The sequence below is a fragment of the Lolium perenne genome, chromosome 2 (assembly GCF_019359855.2).
Source record: "Lolium perenne isolate Kyuss_39 chromosome 2, Kyuss_2.0, whole genome shotgun sequence".
Classification (NCBI taxonomy): domain Eukaryota; kingdom Viridiplantae; phylum Streptophyta; class Magnoliopsida; order Poales; family Poaceae; genus Lolium; species Lolium perenne.
The window spans coordinates 7,513,766-7,535,169 of record NC_067245.2 but is presented as its reverse complement, the minus strand read 5'-3'; the positions used below and the strand labels follow the sequence as shown (position 1 = coordinate 7,535,169).

Below are 21,404 nucleotides of genomic sequence, written 5' to 3'. Positions count from 1 at the left end.
GTTGCGCACAGGGCCGGCTCTGGGATTTCGAAGGCCCTGGGGTGAGCTCTATCAATGGGCCCAAGGGAGATTTTTTTTTAATTCCATACATGAACTGATAAAATTATTGTAAACACAAAAACATGAATGTTTTTTTAGCAGAATAAAACATCTTATAAATTTTCTTGCCCTCGTTTCAAACCAAGAAGTATCATAGAATCTACAAACACATAAAGAAGGAGAAAGAGCATGAACAAAACTCTAAACCTGCAGTAATTGTGGAGATAGGTGAGGGCCTAACCTGAGGTAGGAGGCTGCAGGGAGGAACTCTCTCTACTTAGGGTTACAGAGATAGAAGCACCTTATATAGGTCAGGACTGGGCTGGGCCAAATGGGCCACAACAGAGAACAAGAAGACAGCCCAACAGATACACCAACAGTTGTCTAACACTCCCCCTCAAGATGGGTGATAAATATCAATCATCCCCATCTTGGCACAGGCAAGATTACGCTCCTTTGAGCCTAGTCCCTTTGTTAAACAGTCTGCCACTTGTTGTCCTGATCTCACATAAGCCAATGAGATAATCCCGGCATCAATCTTTTCTTTAATAAATAATCTGTCTATCTCCACATGTTTAGTTCGCTCATGCTGGACAGGGTTATTTGCTATGTTTATGGCAGACATATTATCACACCACACTTTCAAGCTTCCTTGCCTTAAAATTTTCAGCTCTCTTAGAAGGTTTCGTACCCACAACATTTCACCCAGGCCCTGTGACATAGCTCTGTACTCAGCTTCGGCTGTTGATTTCGAGACAACAGATTGTTTCTTACTTCTCCACGACACCAAATTTCCTCCAACAAAAACACAATACCCTGAGGTGGATCTTCGATCATCTAAGCAGCTAGCCCAATCCGCATCACAATATCCATCTACATTTAGGTGTCCATTACTTTTAAACAACACTCCTTTTCCCGGAGTGCCCTTCAAGTATCTCAAGATTCTTTGAGCTGCTTCCAGGTGTCCATCCCTCGGATCATGCATATAGCGACTCACTACACTTACTGCAAATGATATATCTGGTCTCGTGTGGCATAAGTATATTAGTCTCCCAACAAGTCTTTGATATTTCTCCTTGTTTATGGGTTCTCCAGACTCTGCTGTGATTTTAGTGTTCTGGTCAATAGGTGTTGAAGCCACTCGGCACCCCAGCATGCCCATATCATCTAAGAGATCCAATGTATACTTTCTTTGAGATAGTGATATCCCTTTTGACGATCTTGCAACTTCTATTCCAAGGAAGTATCTAAGTTTTCCCAAATCTTTCACCTCAAAGGCCTGACTCAAGCATCCTTTCAGTTTTGCGATTTCCACAACATCATCTCCCGTGATGATAATATCATCAACATACACAGCAAAGATAGTGATTTTCTGCTCCGAATGTCTGTAAAATAAGGTATGGTCTCCATTGCATTGACCATAACCCATGCCACACACCACTTGTCTGAACCTGTCAAACCAGGCCCGTGGAGATTGTTTGAGACCATATAGAGATTTCTTCAGTCTACATACCTTCCCTTTAGTTTCAGGTCTGACAAATCCTGGTGGCATCTCCATATACACCTCCTCTTGAAGATCACCATGCAGAAATGCATTTTTGACATCAAGTTGATGCAAGGGCCATCCGAAATTTGCTGCACAAGAGATCAAAATTCTGACAGTGCTCATTTTTGCCACTGGTGCAAATGTCTCATCATAGTCAATGCCATAAGTCTGACTATATCCTCTTGCCACAAGTCTTGCCTTATATCTCTCCACTTTTACTTCTGCATTTTGTTTTACAGAATAGATCCACTTACAGCCTACTGTATTCTTTCCTTTAGGGAGATCTGTTAACTCCCATGTTTTATTTTTCTTCAAGGCCTCTAACTCTTCCATCATAGCATTGCACCATCTCGGGTCCAACCTGGCTGCCTTCCAATCCTTAGGAACAGATACAGTTTGTAGTGAAGCAACAAAAGCCCGAAAAGTGGGTGACAATGCCTCGTAGGAAATATAATTTCCTATGTCATAGTCATCATAACTCAGTCGCTTTGGGGGCCCAACATTTCTTATCCCTTTCCTTATTGCAATTGGCAAGTCTAGGCTATTATTGGACTCAGTCTGAGATTGATTCTCCTCTGCAGAATCTACACTTGTACTTCCTTGATTTTCTGGTCCAATGGGTTGCTCCCCCTGCCCCTGGTCTTGTTGCTCCTCCGGTGCATCTACTTGTTCCCTTTGTACTTGTCTTCTAGAGTACACAAGTGGATTCTGCAGCCATCTTTGTGGTGGTACAGGTCTAGGTGGTGTAGGTGTACCAGGAATTGCAGGAATCTCCGCAACAATAGGAAATTGTTGATGTTGTTGTTGGTCACCATCTTGCTACTCTTGATCAGCACCTTCTTTGTTGCTCCCCCTCTTGAGCATCACCAAGATGGTCAAGCCCCTGGAACAAGCCACTAAGATCACTCTCACCGTCATAAAATGGTTCTGACTCGCGAAACGTAACATCCATGCTTACAAATGTCCTCCTGTCAGTGGGACTCCAACACTTGTAACCCTTCTGTCTGGAGGAATAGCCAATAAAGATACATTTGATAGCCCGATGATCTAGCTTGCCAACAGATGGCCTGTGATCCCTTACAAAACATGTACAGCCAAAGAGTTTGGGTGGTACAACAAAGTCATTGTTATTTAGAAGGAGTTGGCAAGGAGACTGCATACCTAGAATCTTTGAAGGCATTCTGTTGATCAAATATGTAGCAGTCATAACTGCCTCACTCCATAAGAATTTTGGAACATTCATGGTAAACATAAGAGATCGAGCCACTTCAAGAATGTGCCTATTCTTCCGCTCAGCAACTCCATTCTGGGGAGGAGTGTCAGGACATGAAGTCTGGTGCAGTATACCTTGCGAAGATAAGAAAGCAGCAAAAGGTTTGTTGATATATTCAGTACCATTATCAGTTCTGATCACTTGCACCTGAACATTGAATTGGTTTTTCACATAGGCACAAAAACTCTGGAAACAAGTGAACACTTCATCTTTGTGACGCATAAGATAGATCCAAGTCATTCTGGAATAGCAGTCAATAAAAGTCACAAAGTACTTCATGCCACTTATCGACACAACAGACACGTCCATACATCAGAGTGCACTAACACAAATGGGGATACACTTCTGATCCCTCTACTAACATAAGAGGTTCTCGTATGCTTAGCATATTCGCAGGCATCACAACATAATTTGGTTTTGTCCACTCCATTCATTACATCAGGAAAAACTCGAAACATTTTATCAAACGCCATGTGACCCATTCGACAATGATGAACTAGTGCCATACTCTCCTTTCCTCCAACAATCGCAGCAAGCACAGAACTAGCATCATGCCCCATCTTGTCACGATCTATGTGCCAAAGACCTCTATGCCTGGTTGCAGTCCCAATCTTCTTGCTGCTCTCCCTTTCCTGAATTAAACACATATATCTATCAACTATTATACGGTAGTCCTGCTGATCAATCAAGGCACTTAGAGATAGCAGATTTACTGGAAAAGCAGGAACATGTAGAACTGATGACAATTTTATGTTGGGTGTACATTGCACCGACCCCTCCCCTTTTATAGATTGTGCTGTGCCATCAGCTGTTTGGATAGTGCCTCTATGTGTGGAAGGATGCTGAGTATAAGAGTCAAACTCACTAATATTTCCAGTAACATGTTTGGATGCTCCAGAATCAAGAATCCAATCTGAATTAGCATTATGAGTGGCTATAGAAACTCTATCAATATTACCTTCATCTTTGTAGACATAGTGAGCAAAGTTCCCAAAGGTTGCTTCATTTTGTCCTTCTTCCTTTGATTGTCCCTGAGAGGTACTGGTAGTTGACTCTGAAGCTGCTGCCATATGTGCCTTGGGTGATATAGCGTGCTGCTGTCCTCCACCCCTGCCATACTGATATCCATATGGCTGTCCACTACCTCTGCCATAGTGCTGTCCACCACCTCTTCCATGGTGCTGTCCATATGGCTGTCCACTACCTCTGCCATCACCTCTTCCTCTGTAGCTTCCTCTGCCATGTGTGTATCCTCCTCTCCCCCTACTGGATGTAGCAAAGGAGGTACACTGATGCTTCAAGTGTCCCTTCTGCCCACAAGTATAGCAGTCTCTCATCTCTTGTCTCTCGTTAGTGTAGAAGGTTGGATGAGGGACAGAATCGCTTCCCTTTGTCATATTCAGACGCACTTCCTCTCTGGACATAGCTGCAATGGCTTCTTTGAGAGAAGGGGTAGTGGTTTGATGCAGTAAAGCAGCCCTTCTCCCCTCAAAATCTTGATTAAGACCCTTCAAGAACTTCATGACTCGCCGACGTTCAATCCAGCTTGCAAGAAGACTCACACATTCCCCATGGGCAAGTTCCAGAGGATCAACATGATCTAAATCTCCCCAAAGATGCTGCAACTCAGCCACATATGCCATCACAGTTTTGTTTCCTTGTTGCAAGTCATGCACTTTATCCTCAATCTCAGCAATCAACATAATGTTCCCCTTTCCAGAATAAAGATTTGATAGGGTGTCCCATACCTCTGAAGCTTTTGTGAGTGCCTCTACAGAAGCAGCAATGTTAGGAACCAAAGAGTTAAGCAACCATGCCACAATCAGAGAATTTATGGCATTCCACTGTTTCCATTCCGGACTGGTCTTGTCTGCTGGTTCTGCAGCTTCACCACTCACACGTTTATCCAGCCCTTTCGAGTTCAAAATCAACAGTGCCCTCCTTGACCACCGGAGATAGTTGGCCACTCCTTCCAACTTGATTTCATTCGCCGGCAGCTCAAGTTTCTGACCGATGATGGTATGGGAAACGATTGCTCCCCCTCCAGCAGATCCTCCTCCATCTCCTTTGGTAGTGATAAGTTCTGCCAGCTTCTCCAGAGCCTTGGCCAAATCCCTGTTGTCCCCCATGCTTGACACCAAACTAACCTCTCAGAATCACCAAAGGACTTACCCGCAGGATGCCTCTTCGTCTCCTTACTTGTCACTGCCTTCCCCTCCTTGCCGCCGCAGCAGCCTGCTCCCTTCCTCTTCCTCCCAGCCACCGCAGCAGCCTACTCCCTTCCTCTTCCTCTTCCTCCTAGCAGCCACAGCAGACTAGGCTTCCAGATCGGCAGTCCTTCCCATCGTTGCCCTCACTGCCCCTTGCTCTGATACCATGTGGAGATAGGTGAGGGCCTAACCTGAGGTAGGAGGCTGCAGGGAGGAACTCTCTCTACTTAGGGTTACAGAGATAGAAGCACCTTATATAGGTCAGGGCTGGGCTGGGCCAAATGGGCCACAACAGAGAACAAGAAGACAGCCCAACAGATACACCAACAGTTGTCTAACAGTAATCATGCTCTAGAAAATTAGTAAAACTCAAAATTAACAAACTTGATCGCTGTAGTAATACTAAGCAATCTGAATGGGCGACTGACTCTCTCCTCCACAAACAAACTGAAAGCCTGAAAGTGATAGGGAACGGACAGAAATCTAAACGTACTGTACAAACTGCTAACAACAACGATAGGGAACGGAAGCAACATGCAACTGCAAGTATGTAAAACGAAAGAAACATCAGAGTAGGCCAGAAGGTCTCGTGCTCTCCCCTCTCGTCGAGTCCTTGATCTAAGAATTACCTATTTGATCTTGATCTCTCCCCAATTCCGTGCTCCCATGTGGTCGTGCCTCCTTCTCCGTGAGTGATTAGGGATTGGCGACTGGCGACGGGGTGAGACGAGGCGACGGCCTCCGTGAACGAAACGCCCTTAGCCTAGTTGTGCGATTGGTAGATGGACCATTCTTTTTTTCCTTTTTTTTTCCTTCTGTTCTGCCCTATACGTACAAGGTACCTGATATGGGCCCCCATTTCGGCGGGGTCCGGGCCGTCGGTCCGTCCGCACCGCACCAACCAAATCGGCCGAAGATGAGCCTCTCGATCAAAACCGGCTGAAATTTGGCCGGAATTCAACAAATCTAGTGGCGGAAGAATTACGCGGGAGCTAAAATTTCCCAACTGCCAACATAGACCAGTTCAGGGGCAGCGTTCTACCTTAGATGCAGCACCATCCTGAGATTAGGCACAATGAGAGTATCATAAGTAGTATTATGCATGCCATGTTGGCAAAAATCTGATGTGGCGCACCAATATGATACCGTATCATAGCACGTAAAACTAGAAAACTTAATGATAAACACATCATGTACACAAATTTGCATTGAGATTCTACAAAACATTAAATATGATGATACTATGATATTATCTTATGATACTATGCATTATGGAGGTAGTATCATAAACTAGTATCATGTGCATATGATACTAGTGTATGATACTTTCCATTGTGACTAGTTTGACAAAAAACTCAAGGGACCAGCTATGAAGAATTTTGTCCAAAAATAAGAAGGCCATTGACAACACCGGCCGGACGGCCCGCAAGACCCGGGTCTCCACTTGTGACTCCATGGGACGATCAATTGCAAATCAGTGGTGGAGACAGAGAAAGGCAAGAAAAAAAACTCCATTGGAAATCCTAGGAGTGGCTTTCAACACCAAAGAATTTGCGAGGACTAGGGTTTTGTGATTTGGAACTGTTTAACCAAGCTATGCTAGGCCGTCATTGTTGGCGTTTGCTGATGGATCCTTCCTCTCTCTATGCAAGGGTCTTAAAGGGCCGATATTTCACTGACTGCAATTTCTAGGATGCTCCAAAGCCTCAATCCTCTTCATATACTTGGAATGCAATTACTGAAGGACGGGGTCCGATGTGGTAACGGTGATGGAAAGAAAATTAGGATTCTAACCGACAAGTGGATATCAGATGTGCCTCCTTATACCCTACGGCCCTGGTTTCTTTGCTGCCAGATCAGACTGTTGTGGATACGTTGATGAGTAGTGAAACAAATGAATGGGATGTGGAACTCATTCACGCTATTTTTCAGGAAGATGTTGCGGTCCAGATCCTTTAGGTGCCTATCAGTCGTCACGGAGGCGAGGACTCATTCTGGAGACTACGTAGTGTGCTCGGAGTATCACACCAGATCTGAATGGGTGGCCATCGACCGCAGTAAGATTGGACAAGGATCGTCGCTAGTCGTATCAAATACTTCCAAAATTTGGAAGAAACTTTGGGTGAGCAAGGCATCGGGAAAAATGAAGACCACGCTTTGGTTGCTCACGACTGTCTCTCTACGACCAATTCTAGAAGATCACGCTTTGATTTTAACTAAATTATTCTAATAATTCTGAAAATCATTCTCGAAAAATTATGATAATTGCTAGGATGGAGGGATTTTGCAAAAATATTATTGAGTTCAGCTTCTATATCATTTCTCATTCATATTTGAGATGTTTGTTCTGTATGATGAAGCGCCGGCCAATTGCGGCCTCATTATATCATGATGGTATTTCTACATATTGTAATGATTTGTCTTTTTTGTTCACTAATTTTCTCAAATTAGCTATTCATGTTTGTGTGAGTATTAATGAACTTCTACCATGCTGATTTTTGGTAGCAAATCTAGTAGAAATTTTGCACACACTTTGTTAGCACCCCTCTTTCTTCGTTTCCGGCTCTACCACTAGGCCGTTGAAATTGGTAATACAATGGTCGTGGGTGTTGCCCTTTTAGGAAAATTAAGTGTCGGATAATTTCAAATGGCCTATTTCGCTGAGTTTGTTGTTATAACGGTTTGATCATTTTTATGAGGTCTGCTAGAGATGCTCTTACGATTATCAGTCCGCTAAAAAAGAGCAACTCGGAGACAGCTGTGAAGAGTGGGATGGACGGCAAGACGCCGAGGATAATCCTTGATCAGCGACTGATCCAAAACTATCTCTAGAAAGGCACCAAACAAGTATCGTGAATCCGGTTGCCGGACCTGGAATCCTGAATGGATGGATGGTTGGATGCAGGCTACCGCTGAGATAATGAAGTTTAAAATCGCGATTAGTTTACTACACGCTGAGAAGGAAGCCCGATCGGTGATTGGTATTTCGGTCAAACAAGCTTTGTTGATTGCCACTCCCACTCTCTGCAGCCATGGCCCATAGGAACTGGCAACGTGGATATTCTGCAGCATGGCATCCTCAGCTAGCCCCTAGAAATTCTGGGCCGGATACGGAGCGGGGATGGATATTCGGCAGGCAGGAGGATGCCAGTCGCCCATCCTCTGACTCGGCCTCGCATCGTGGGTGCGCCGGCGTGAGATCTCCAGCAAGTATGATACAGTACTACCTTCGTACCGGATTAATGGTCAATTACGTATTTCGAGAAATAATTTTGGCTACTATTTTGATCAATAAAATATAAGATATATATCACAAAAAATATATTAGTGAAAACATTTTTTGAATACGAATCTAACTGTATAATTTTTGTGGCATATATCTCATATTTTGTTGACCAAATTAGTAGTCAAACTTGTTTCTCAAAATGCGTAATTGCCCATTAATCCGGTATGGAGGTAGTACACTACTTAAAAACTGGTTTTAGGTCATTAATTTTTGGATTTATGGCACCGGCTTATCAGATGATGTAAATAGGGCATCACCAAATGCTAGATGATGTAAAATAGGGGACCTGGCATTGATGTCCGATTGTGTGGAGGGAGAGAGGCGGATCTGACGGCGTCGAGCGCCAGACACCAAGCTCAATTTTAGCCGATAGAGTTCGTTGGAGACCATGGAAAGGAGGCAAGGGTGGAGTAGGGGCCGAAGGGGAGTGGGGTATGCAGCCAAATCTGGCGGCCCTGTGCTGATTGAGAACCGCGAGCTTGGCAAGGAGTTGTGGCTCACCGGCGGTTACATGGGGTTGCAACAACCGCTAATCGTCGGAGATGGGCGGGCAGCGGTGATACAACGACCATCATGAAAGTCGGAGGGGCGAGGAAGGGTCGAAATATGTAGATTCAACGCAGCGGCGTGGGCGAGCGGGTGAGCGCCGACAAACCTTTACCGGCCCAAGGCATACGTGATTTCAAGGTGTTTGGAGGGAGAATGGAGCGCCGGGATGAGTGACGAGGGTTAATCTCGACAATGCCCATGGGTTTTCAGGAAAGGGAGAGAGCTGGTGGTTTCGAACACTTGTCAGATAAACTAAGTATCTGACGAAAAAAATAGATTGTAGGCTAAAGTCACCGAGATTGTACTGAATTTAGGGTTTGCAATAATGCGTGGTGTTAGAAATATTTTGATGCCCTCCCCGGTGGCTCCTACTAGCCCTTATATAGTGTGTTGGGTCTCAGAGTTCATCTCCGGGTCTGTTGCAATAAACATATGTCGGATTACCTAATTTGGCTAATACTTAATTTAATCTAGTTTCTAGTCTTGAACTGTTCTTGGACCTCATGGGCTTCATACGACCCTTCTTGGATCCGCACCATGGTTAATAATATCGAGTACCTATTATGGTATACTCATGTTAATTAGGCAAATCGGTGGACGTGCTGCATGAGAGGGAGAAGAGAAAAGTTCCATGCGATTGTTGGGTTGCGCGTGGCCGAAGTATGTGATAGGGCAGCCGGTTGGTTTCCCAAATTTGCCGCACAAGAAACATTTTTTTAGGGCACGATGTAAAATATAGGTCACATTTTAGGGGATACATCATCTACTATTTATTGAAGCTTTTTTTTAGGCTTTCATGCCGAAAAGTGGTTTTGGTTATTGATGTCAAATGCTTTCGCTATTAAAAAAAAGAGTAAGAAACGTTTTTTACAATTTACTAAAAAATGTAAAAATAATTCTGGAGATTGTGAGTGATGTAGTTTACAATCATGCAAAATCTCAACCCAAAAGTCTTTTTCACAATTATGATTTTTGTTTTTTTTTAGAAAACGAGATTCCAGTGCACCAAAATCTCTATTCGTGGCATAAAAGTTAGTTTTATTATTATTGTTTTGAATCCTGTTGAAGATGCTCTCGGTTTACTCCCGAAACCAGCTAGAGCCTGGTGTAGCACGGCAATGCAATTAGGCAGAGTGTACACACGGAAATATCCAAGTGGCAAGGAGGTGGCCAGCTGATGCCGAACGACGGCGACGCGCGCTCGTCTTCCGGCAAAGCAAATACAACGGCGATGCGGAAAGGTGGTCGGCAGGGAGGCGGAAAGCAATCAAGGAGGAGAAAGCGATCATGGAGGAGGAAGAAGACCAATTCGGGACCGCAAAGCCTCCGTCGAGGCAAGATCCAATTTGCATCTGACATCCATGCCTCGTACCCAATAAATTAAGCCAAAGCGACACGGGTGGACGCGCGTGCTCCCACTGTTGCTACTTGTACCACCACCACCACGGCAACCGGCCATCCGCCTACATCTCCACACTACCTCTCCCTCCGCCGCCGCTGCCGCTGCATCCGTCGGACGGATCCTCCGCCGCCGCAGACGCCTTCGCTGCTCCTCCTACTCCGACTCAGGTACGGCCGGCCGCACGCACGCCAATCCTCTTCTTCTTGTTCTCCCGTTTATCAATCGAACCGAACGGTGAACCGAATGCTGTGGCCTCTTCTCCCTCACTCGCTCACTCCGTGGAAACATCGAGCGATTGTCTTCTTCCTCTTGGATTTGGTGAACTCAAGGGTTAGTTGTCATTTGTCAATCTGAATGCTCGCTACCTCCTCCTCGATCCTAGGTGGTGGCGTCGCCCCTTCCCTACCTTTTCGTCGGTACACGGTACCAGATCTACCGCCAGCGTATCTCCGCCACACACACACACACACCACACGGATATTTTCCGGTTAACCGCCCTGTGCTTTATCCTCGTCTCTTTCCCTTTCTTCCCTTTGGCGGATCGTCTTTTCCATACACTTCAAAAGTACCATTTTTATTATTTTTAATGGAATCATAGCAGCCATCGTTAGATCTCCTCTCCATACTTGTAAGGACCGACGTTGACGCGCATTCTAATATAGTATACTATTCCAGATGCAACAGAGATTTCAATTACATTACACCGAAGAAATCGTCTCCTCCGGAACGGACGAATAACATAACAAAGATGTAGTTTTGTGAACACGTTCATGGTTTTTTTTGTAGGTTATAGTTGCCCGATTAATCCCAGAGGAAATCGCTTCGCCCATCCGGATCACTGCCTGCTTTTCTGGATCCGATCGGGATTACACCCTCTGTACAAGTTTTTTTTTTTTAATAAGAGATACCCCCTGTAGTAGTTCCTTTTTATAAGACGTTTTGGCAGCACTTCAATTTGAATTGCCAAAACGTCCTATATTTGGGAACGGATGGAGTACTTCATACTTGAATACTTCCAATTCAGCTCATGTGCTTTTTGCCATGTAATTCTTCCGTTGCTTCAAACCCGTGCCGATGCATGAACATTCCTACCTTGTGGAAATTTCATTCTCTAGGACATTGCTAAGTTTTGAAACTACATGTCGCAACAAATTCAACCGTCTCTTTACACTCTTGGTGTTTTGTCTAGTTGGTCAATGAATAATAGTAGTATAACATATTCTATTTCTTCTTGGGCAGAAATGGAGGCCAGTGCTAGCACTGCTCTGTATCCTGTGCACCGATGCAAAACCATATACCTGGTACTACACTTCCTCAGTTATTTGTGACAAACCTGTACCAAAGATACAAAGAATGTTGCGCCTCATCAACTGTAACGAACGAATGCAGGTCAGGCATGCTCAGGGTGTTCACAATGTGGAAGGCGAGAAGGATCATAGCGCCTACATGTCACCTGCGCTGCTTGATGCCCAGCTTACCCCTTTGGGCTGGAGCCAAGTAAGATTTCTTGTTTCTTTTTTTTTTTGTGAATAAATCCCCACGCATTTCAATCACCACTGCTAGCATACTTTTTTATCAAATATTTGAGGCATCAGTGACTCTGTGATGTTAACACGAGCATTGCAAATGGACGCACAAATGCTCTCTAAGCACGTTAGAAAAGCCCTTTACCATTCCTTCGCCTTTGCCATTCATTGTCACAGGGTTGGATGGTAACCTCTATTTCACCATGTGTGTTGTGCTCGTATTCAAGCACATCCATAGTAAAATAGTATCCCCCCGTTCAAATTAGTTGATGCAGATTTGTTTAGATTTGCATGTATCTACACACTAAAACGCATCTAGATACAAACAAGTTTGCGTCAATTAATTTTTATGGCCCTGCAGTGAGTTCCTTTATGGCCCTGATACAAAATTTTGATTCGAAATGTCACTCAATTTTTCATGTGGCATTTTCAAGTTCCATTTATGTTGATTTACATGAATTTGTAGGTTGATTGCCTGCGAGAGCATGTGACAAAATGTGGACTAGCAAAAAAAGTTGAGTTGGTTATTGTTTCGCCTCTACTGAGGTATTGTTTCCCATGAACTTCTGATCTTCTTATACATATTTTCAGTGTTCCGGATTTTTTATAAGCGTTTTATGGTTTGAGAATTTTTTGAGCTCTGCTTAAACCAAGACTATGTTGATCTTCCTAACTATATTTTCTTGAACTGAACATGTTACTTATCTTTGAAAAAACATGTTATTAGAAAGGCCCATAAATTATGTCAGTATTCTGTAAAGCATCTCCACTATAATACTCAGTTATTGCTTGCGTCATGAATCTATTAGTTGTACCATGGAATTGCAGTTTTATCATACACATTCAGTTATTAGCTGTGTATACTGAAACATGGCCTCAGTCAGAAGAGCAAGCTCAACTTGGCAGCTTGTTTGGAGTTAGTCCATTGCAGCAATGGCTTCATGGTTGGAGTAAAATTATGATACCTGCTGTACATTCTTGCACATAATCTTTACTTTCCCTACAATGGTCCAAACAGAGTTTAGGGTTGTTTTTCTTATGTACTAACAGATAGCCTTTATGTCTGCAATTTGCTACATGTCGTACATGACCAATGTGCAAAGAACCTAGTACAAACAAATTCTAGTATACATGGTTATCAGCTATGCTAATTGCTAAGGCATGATATAACACGACAGTGCATTACAGTATAGTATGTAATTACTAAATGAACCTCACACTATTTTACTTGAACTATTCTCACAGGACTATGCAAACTGCAGTGGGAGTCTTTGGTGGTGGAAACTATGCTGATGGAGCAAGTGCATCACCATTAATGGTAGAAGGTGCTGGACACAGTGGACGTCCAGCGATTTCAAGTTCAAACTGTCCGCCATTTCTTGCAGTTGAGGCCTGCAGGGAGCACTTGGTATTTCCCTCTCACGATGAACACAAATAACACAAGAATTGTTTGCTATAAAATACATAATGCCGTCATTTTTTGTGTTTTCATTTTACGTTGGTTGTATAAAATATTAACTAGAGTAGGCTGTTCACAGTTGGTACAATATAACTTATTCAGCTTACTTTTGACTCCCTCTGTCCCTTTTGAGATGTTGTATCTCTCTGCTTCTCCCATATCAGCGAAATACCCTCATTTGAGAAGCTGTATGCCTCTGCTTCTCCCATATCAGCAATGCTCTGTTGAGAAATATTCATAATGTTTCATTTTTTTATTTGATTTGAAATGCAGGGTGTTCATCCCTGTGACAAGAGGAGCAGCATAACAAAATACCGTACTCTCTTTCCTGCCATTGATTTTTCCTTGGTAAGTATCTAGTGTTGCTAGTTCATGACAACAGTTACCTTAGACAGTGCCACAATGGTGCTTTAATATACGTGCATGTTCTCTTTGCAGATAGAGAATGATGAAGATGTTCTCTGGGTACCTGATGTCAGAGAAGAAAATGAGTCTGTTGCTGCTAGGGGCATGAAGTTCATTGACTGGTAATTTTCCTTCCTAAGATTGCTTAGTTCATTCTCATTAATGCCTTGAAAATACAATACAAGCCTAATGAGCGACTATATGAACATGAAACATAAGTACCTCAATAATATTCACTTATAGTTCTCCTTTCTATATCATATATCACTTCTAGTTCTCCTTTCTATGTCGTTCAAAACAGTTTGTTCACCCATGTAATTTATTGACCCCTCCGCTGGCCTAACTGGAGTTGGTCTTCCTAGCCAATTGTGTTATTTGCCTTTCTGTATGGATTGGAAGCAGAAACTTACCATATAGCTTACTTTATCTGCATCAACCCCTATTGCATGTTCTAGAGAAAAACTATAATTGGTGGTGAGGGATTGTGATTGCTCTGCTTGCTCGTTTCTCATATACCCAGTGAGTTATTACTGAGCGAGACATCCTACATGATGGAGCATTCATGTGTAGCATATATTGAGAAAGACAAACCTGAGATTAGATGACTTGGTAACTTTATTTTGGCAGCTGGATTAAATTAAAATATCCTTGAATGTGCTTGCAGGTTATGGACAAGAGAAGAGAAAGAGATAGCTATTGTCACCCATAGTGGTTTCTTATTTCACACCTTAAACAAGTATGGTAAAGAGTGCCATCCAACCGTAGCAGAGGAACTGGGCAAGCAGTAAGTGTTTTTTTCGTTGGTAATTGTCAACTAATCAACCCCATCATATTCTGCAAACTTTTGTTGCTGTGAGCATGATATTTGCAAAATGTAGGCATTAGAACTTGAAACCATATACAAGTGTAAAAAAATTGGACTAGTTTTTCTTGCTGTATAAATTTTTTTTTTTTATTCTTCATCTTGAGATAACATGACCAGATAGAATTATGGTACTGTTCAGAGAACTTTATCTTGCACTATCGTGTTAGACCCTAAAATGTTCAAACCATGGTTGATTCCATCATCACAAGAGCATGCGGCTAACTTTGACTTGGTTATATACAGCTTTAACAACTGTGAGCTCCGGTCAATGGTGCTGGTCGACAGAAGGTTAGTTCTTGGTTTGCCTCAGTGATCAGATTGCCATTGATGCTTTGCCTTTCTGTAACGTGGATCTACTTTGCAACGCTGCAGCATGCTTGGATCAGACACCCCTACATGCAATTTCCCTGGGAAGATACCGGCCGGACTTGACCTGCCTAGCGATGTCGCGGACAAGAAGCACGCCGAGAATGGTCAAGTTTGAAACCGCACGACTGAAAGTGAAGTGAAGATAAGCAGCATCTACGGATAGGACTTGTTGTCTGTAGCTCTGAAGGCGGAGTTGGGCAAATTTGATGGGAGGGGAGAGGGGGGTTGAGATAGGGGTCAGGGGAAGGACAAAGTCGACACAATTTGTTATTGTTATTTTTGCCTGAACACGTACCCAAATTTCTGGGAATAAAAGTCATTCGTATGTATCCTCCTTCTGAAGGAAGACTGTCGTGGTCGGCCAAAGTGTTTGTGATTGTTTTACGCCGGTTTTAAGGGCGAATCGTACTGTCATGAGATGAGGTAGCGAATTGGTCGGTGGAGTATGCGGTAGAAGCGACATGTGGATGTGTTCTCGGGTGTGTAATGCAAAATAAATAAATAGAGGAAATAGAAAGGATTCGACGTCAGGTGGTTCCACGGATATTCGGCAGGATGCCATCCTCGTGCGTCATTGCTGGTTTACCGGCCAACCAGTTGGCAGTTGCAGACAGACTCGGCAATTGAGCACATGGCGATATCCAAATGGAGTAAAAAAAAAAAAAAAAAAAAAAAAAAAAATAAAAAATAAAAAAAAATGTTTGGCTTTAAGGGGAAGAAACCCAAAGCGCTGTGATTTTACTAGAAGTGATTGTGTGTACGACACCAAATTGCGAGTGCGGAGACTCGAACCTGGACGGGCGGGGATGCATCAGCCCATCCCAACCACCGGGCTATGCCTCGGTTCACTATCCAAATGGAGTAACGAGAAGGAAGAAGAATCTGATGGCTAGCGATGCGATGGAGGTTTTCGCCTTCTCTGCGATGGAAGGATGTGGAGGCTGCGATAAAATCTGACTGGGAAAGCGATCAAAAGGAGGAAGACGAAGTTGGAACTGGAAGTGTGGGCACGGTATGGTCGTCGAGACGAGGTTCCGATTTGTCCATGTGACGAGCGAGCGCGAATAAATTAAGGAAGCACCACCGCCCCGAGTCGAGATGCCTACTCCCCCTGCTGCTTTTGCCACCACCGCCCCGGCCACCCGCCTCCACCTCCGTGCCTCCCCCTCAGGCTCGCCCGCCGCTTCATCCTCCTCCGCCGTTTCCCGCCGCCGCCGCTACGCTCCCCTTCGCTGCTCCTACTCAACATCAGGTACGGCCGCCGCACTCCACTCTTTTCTCCCCGCGCGTTAATCAATCCACCTGAAAGGTGCGGTCTTTTCTCCAATCTCCCTCTCCCTCCACTCCCCAGAGCACCAGATCTCGCGCTACCATCTATACCTACCTCCGCCAGTCCACAAGCCCCCCTCCTTTTCTATGGTTTCGCCCACACATGCGCTTGTTATTTACGGAGCTCAACTTTTACCGCCCATCTCCTTCAACATGCTTTGAACGATCGATACGATAGTCTAATCATGTAGCAATTCATTTAGGCCTAGTTTGGTAATGAAGTTTTCTCAAAACTGAAGTATTTCAGTGCATTGACGAGGAATACTGCAGTTTTGTGATACTATAGCATTTCTCGGTTTGGGCAAAAACTACAAAGCGGTTGGGGGCATGCTGTTTTGCTGTACATTGGATCAACTGATGGGAGTTGTGAACGTCATATAGTACTACATGAAAACTCAAGTAAATGTGTAGCAAACTAATGATGATAATGCTTCAAGCAAAGCACTTGAGATATGTCTGTGTAGAACAATGGACTGGAGTGACTTGTGAGGCGTAGATGAAAAAAATGCATCAGAGGCAGCATATTGCATGCAATCATGCATTGAACTAGGAACGATGGGTGCATGTTTCTTTGTAGGCTACAGCTCATGCTCGTGGAGTGTACAACGAGTCTGCGGCTGTATTTGCACGGCGTTCTAATTGATTTTCTAGCTTTCTCCGTTTCAGGAAAAAGAGGTCACGAGTTGATTTTTTAATACTTAAAAAAAAAACCATAGTTTCTAGGATAATTCAGTATTAATACCATAGTTTTTCATAACTCCCAAACACATCAAAGTATTCTAAACTGCAGTCATTCAGAAAACTACAGTATTTCCCAAAAACTTCAAAATACTTTGCTACCAAACACAGCCTTATCCTGTGCAGAGATGGAGGCAGGCGCCGGCACTGCCCTGTACCCCCTGCACCGCTCCAAGACCATACACCTGGTACCACGACGACCTTCTCGATTCCTTTGGTGAACGAACCTGCAGCAAAAGATGCAGGTAGTGGCCAATCTGATTAATTGTAACCAATTTATCTGTGCAGGTCAGGCATGCCCAGGGCATCCACAATGTGGCGGGCGAGAAGGATTACAACGCGTACATGTCAGAGGAGCTGCTTGATGCGCAGCTTACCCCGTTGGGCTGGAGCCAAGTAAGTCTACGTGTTTCCTTTTCGCAAGTTCATGATCCCTGTATGCCGTCCAGTCACCGCCCTTGGCCTCATCAGTTCTACTCACAAAGGGTGCAAATTGTGGTTCTGCTACTCTTTGTGAAATATTTATTAAGATGGCAGTGCCTCTTGTCTTTTGTTGACATGATCATTGCAATTGGAAGCACAAGTGCTCTCAGTTACAATATTAGTTTCGTCGCATTTGCCGTTCATTGGCACGGGATTGGATGGTAGCCTATGTTTTGCTGGCATGTGTTGTGCGCATGGTAGTATCAAGCACGTCCATGCTAGAATATTGTCAACCGTTAATATAGTTTATGACTGTGGCATCATGTCTGCTGCATTAGTGATAAAGTTCATTTTGATCTGTAATTACGTGTTGCATACTCAGATTCGTTCAGCAAATTCTCATTTATGATGTTCAACCTTTATCCTGGTGGTAACATCTTCGGCCAGATGCAATTGTGGCAGCTCTGCCATTGTTCAGTATTTTTTTCTACATGCTGGAGAATACTATTTCCATCCTAACGGAATCTTTGCCTGCGTACCAGCCATTTTATATGCAAAATCGTATGTTTTTAGTACTTCACATGGTTCTTAAACAAAAGAAGCCCCATGTGTTGGCATCAACCTCTGACAAAATATATTAGTTCTATCCCTAGTTGCATCAAAGTGCAACGGCACCACCTTTTGTTCGATGATGTTGAGTTGCCTTTAGTGAATACATGTAACAGTGAGGTCTCAGGATGCCTTATGGTTGTGAGCCAGTTATTTTTCATGTTCATCTCGAAGTGTTTGTCTGCACTGAATTCTTTTCTGGCACTGCCACATAATGTTGATTTGAAATGCCACTCTTTTTTTATGTGGCATTTCGAAGTTCCATTGATGTTGATTTACATGCACTTGTAGGTTGATTGCCTGCGACAGCATGTGGCAAAATGTGGACTAGCAAAAAAGATTGAGTTGGTTATTACTTCCCCTCTACTGAGGTAGTTTTCCTTGACCTTCTGATCTTCTTGTACATATATTTTCAGTGTTATTGTGTTCTCCCAGTGCTGGCATTGCATTGATGCTCTTTCAAGAATATATCATCTCAGTCTTTCAGCTACTAGTATAAATTGTAGCTCTTAAACCTTGCCAATGTAAATAGTTGTACAGTGTTGCCTCCTTGCCAATCTTTTTAATGGAAAAATCACACGGTAAAGCGGTAATGTTTTTTCTGTAGCTCTTAAACCTAGACTGGGTTATTCTTCATAGCTATATTTTCTTGAACTGAATATGTTATTTGTATTTCTTTAAAGATGTTATTAGAAAGGCCTGTTAATTTCATTATTCTGTAAAGCATTTCCTCTATAATATCAGTAATTTCTTGTGCCCCAAGTCTATCAGTTGTACAACGGAATTATAGTACTATTATACACACTCAGTTATTTGCAGTTCATACCAAAACACGGTTTCAGTCAGAAGAGGATTTTGCAGTTAACAGTCAGAACCGTGCAGCAATTGTTTCATGATTGGAGTGAAATTATGAGACGTGATGTACATCCTTGCACAGAATCTTGACTTTTTCCTGCAACGATCCATCAGAGCTTAGGTTTGGTTTTCTTTGTACACTAGCTGATATGCTTGCTGTCTGCAGTTCTTGCTGCATGTCTTACATGACACATTTGCATAGAATCTAGAACAGATAAAATTCAGACCCAGCTCTCATTTAGACTGTGAGTCATGCCCCTCATGTCAATAGCTACTCAACTCTGCTTATCTAGTATATGTTATTATCGGAATTCATGTGCTAAGGCATGATGTATTATGACAGTGCATTGCAGCAGTATGTAATTACTAAATGAGCCTCACAGTATATTACAACTATTCTGACAGGACTATGCAAACTGCAGTGGGGGTCTTTGGTGGTGGGAACTATACTGATGGAATAGGTGCATCACCATTAATGGTAGAAGGTGCTGGACAGAGTGGACGGCAAGCGATTTCAAGTTTGAACTGCCCACCGTTTCTAGCAGTTGAGGCCTGCAGGGAGCACATGGTATTTCCCTCACGAAGAACACAAATAACACATCAACAATTGTTTGTTACAAAATACATAATAATTTATCATCATTTACTTTCTCATTTACATTGGTTAGTATTAAATATTAACTACAATAGGCTATTCTCACAGTTGTTAGTATAACTTAGTCAGCTTACTTTGTCTCTGCTTCTCCCGTATCAGTAATGCTCTGTTGACAAATATTTAAATTTTTTTCTTCCAAATGCAGGGTGTTCATCCCTGTGATAAGAGGAGCAGCATCACAAAATACCATACTCTTTTTCCGGCCATTGATTTTTCCTTGGCAAGTACCTAGTATTGCTAATACATGAGAACAGTTTCATGGGATACTGTTGCAATGGTGTTATAATACATGTGTGCTCATGCCTTTCACAGATAGAGAATGATGAAGATGTTCTTTGGAAACCAGATGTCAGAGAGGCAAATGAGTCTGTTGCTGCTAGGGGCATGAAGTTTATTGATTGGTAATTTTCCTTTCTAAGATGATTACTTCCTTCTCATTAATGACTTGAAAGTACAATCTGAATGACTTAGTTATGTGGCCATGGAACACAAGTACCTTAATAATATTCATCTGCACTTCGTATGTCACTTTTGGTTCTCCTTTCTGTGTCACTCAAAACAATTTGTTCATCCAAACAAGCAATTCATTCACCACTGGCCCGTCCTCACAGGGGTCCATCTTCCTAGCGAATTATGTTATTAGCCCCTTCATTTCCATTTATGGACTGGAAGGCAGAAGCTGACCATATAATCTTAATTCAGCACTTCCATGATTTAGAGGAAAACTAGAACCGGTGGTGAAGGATTGTGCACTGCATCAGATATACCTTCTGTCCTTGCAACAATGCTTCGCTTGTTTCTCATATACCAGCGACTCAGCATCAGGTGACTTATTTGACACTAGTTAGTCCTAGATGTTGGAGCACTTTTGTGTAGCATGTATTGAGAAAGATAAACCCCAGATTAGATAACTCATTGAGTCGACCAGTAATTTTATTTTGGTAGCCGGATTAAATTAAATTATTCTTGATTGTGCTTGCAGGTTATGGACAAGAGAAGAGAAAGAGATAGCTATTGTCAGCCACAGTGGTTTCTTATATCACACCTTAAACATGTATGGTAAAGAGTGTCATCCAACCGTAGCAGAGGAACTGGGCAAGCAGTAAGTACTTTTTTCCTTGGTAATTATGAGCTAATCAACCAACTCATCATATACTGCAAACTTTTGTTGCGGATAACATGACTAGATAGAGTTATGACACTGTTCGGACTACTTTTATCCTGCACTAGGCACTAAAATGTTCAAAGCATGGTTGATTCCATTCATCACAGGAGCATGTGACTAACTTTTACTCGGTTAAATACAGCTTTAACAACTGTGAGCTCCGGTCGATGGTGTTGGTCGACAGAAGGTCAGCTCTTGTTTCTCTTCAATGATCACTTTGCGGTTGATGTTTTGTTTTGTTTTGTGTTTTTTTTTTTTTTTTTTTTTTTTTTTTTTTGAGATCTGCTTGTCCTTCTTTATAACGTGAATCTGGGTTGCACCGCTGCAGTATGCTTGGATCAGGTACCCCTACATGCAATTTCCCAGGGAAGATACCGGCTGGACTTGACCTTCCTAGCGATGTCGTGGACGAGAAGCGCGTCGAGGAAGCTAGAAAGAACTGAGACAGTTGCGAGCGCATGGACGTCTTTGATTCCTTTGTCTTCCCCCAGCTCTGACTGACAATGGTTAACTCTGAAATATAAGTGATTAGCAACATCTACAGATAGGGCTTACTGTCTGTAGCTCTGAAGTAGGATGTTTGTTACTATATAATTTGTTGTCTGAACACGTATCTAAATTGATGTGAATAAGGATGATTTATACATGTAGCCCTCTTTTTGAACGAGGACCAGCTTTCTGTGACTTGTTCTGTGGCTTTT

At 43.0% G+C, this 21,404-nt stretch overlaps 2 protein-coding genes and 1 long non-coding RNA gene across 3 annotated transcripts; 2 read left to right on the top strand and 1 right to left on the bottom strand.

Moving 5' to 3' along the window:
• Window positions 1-3,176: 3,176 nt before the first annotated feature.
• Window positions 3,177-4,402, bottom strand: LOC139835946 (uncharacterized). Its single transcript, XR_011751282.1, has 2 exons — window positions 3,817-4,402; window positions 3,177-3,490 (listed from the first exon to the last, which is right to left on the bottom strand). It is a non-coding gene; the product is annotated as an uncharacterized lncRNA (long non-coding RNA).
• Window positions 4,403-10,364: 5,962 nt separating this feature from the next.
• Window positions 10,365-15,459, top strand: LOC127331045 (phosphoglycerate mutase-like protein 1). Its single transcript, XM_071825843.1, has 11 exons — window positions 10,365-10,401; window positions 10,439-10,472; window positions 11,545-11,606; window positions 11,695-11,802; window positions 12,298-12,377; window positions 13,077-13,239; window positions 13,564-13,638; window positions 13,729-13,817; window positions 14,360-14,479; window positions 14,804-14,848; window positions 14,933-15,459. The coding sequence occupies exons 3-11, from the start codon at window positions 11,547-11,549 to the stop codon at window positions 15,042-15,044; spliced, it is 852 nt and encodes a 283-aa protein (XP_071681944.1). The 5' UTR covers window positions 10,365-10,401; window positions 10,439-10,472; window positions 11,545-11,546; the 3' UTR covers window positions 15,045-15,459.
• Window positions 15,460-15,826: 367 nt separating this feature from the next.
• LOC127331043 (phosphoglycerate mutase-like protein 1) lies at window positions 15,827-21,387 on the top strand. Its single transcript, XM_051357120.2, has 10 exons — window positions 15,827-16,181; window positions 17,123-17,184; window positions 17,285-17,392; window positions 18,320-18,399; window positions 19,289-19,451; window positions 19,684-19,758; window positions 19,851-19,939; window positions 20,521-20,640; window positions 20,846-20,890; window positions 21,032-21,387. The coding sequence occupies exons 1-10, from the start codon at window positions 16,028-16,030 to the stop codon at window positions 21,144-21,146; spliced, it is 1,011 nt and encodes a 336-aa protein (XP_051213080.1). The 5' UTR covers window positions 15,827-16,027; the 3' UTR covers window positions 21,147-21,387.
• Window positions 21,388-21,404: the final 17 nt, after the last annotated feature.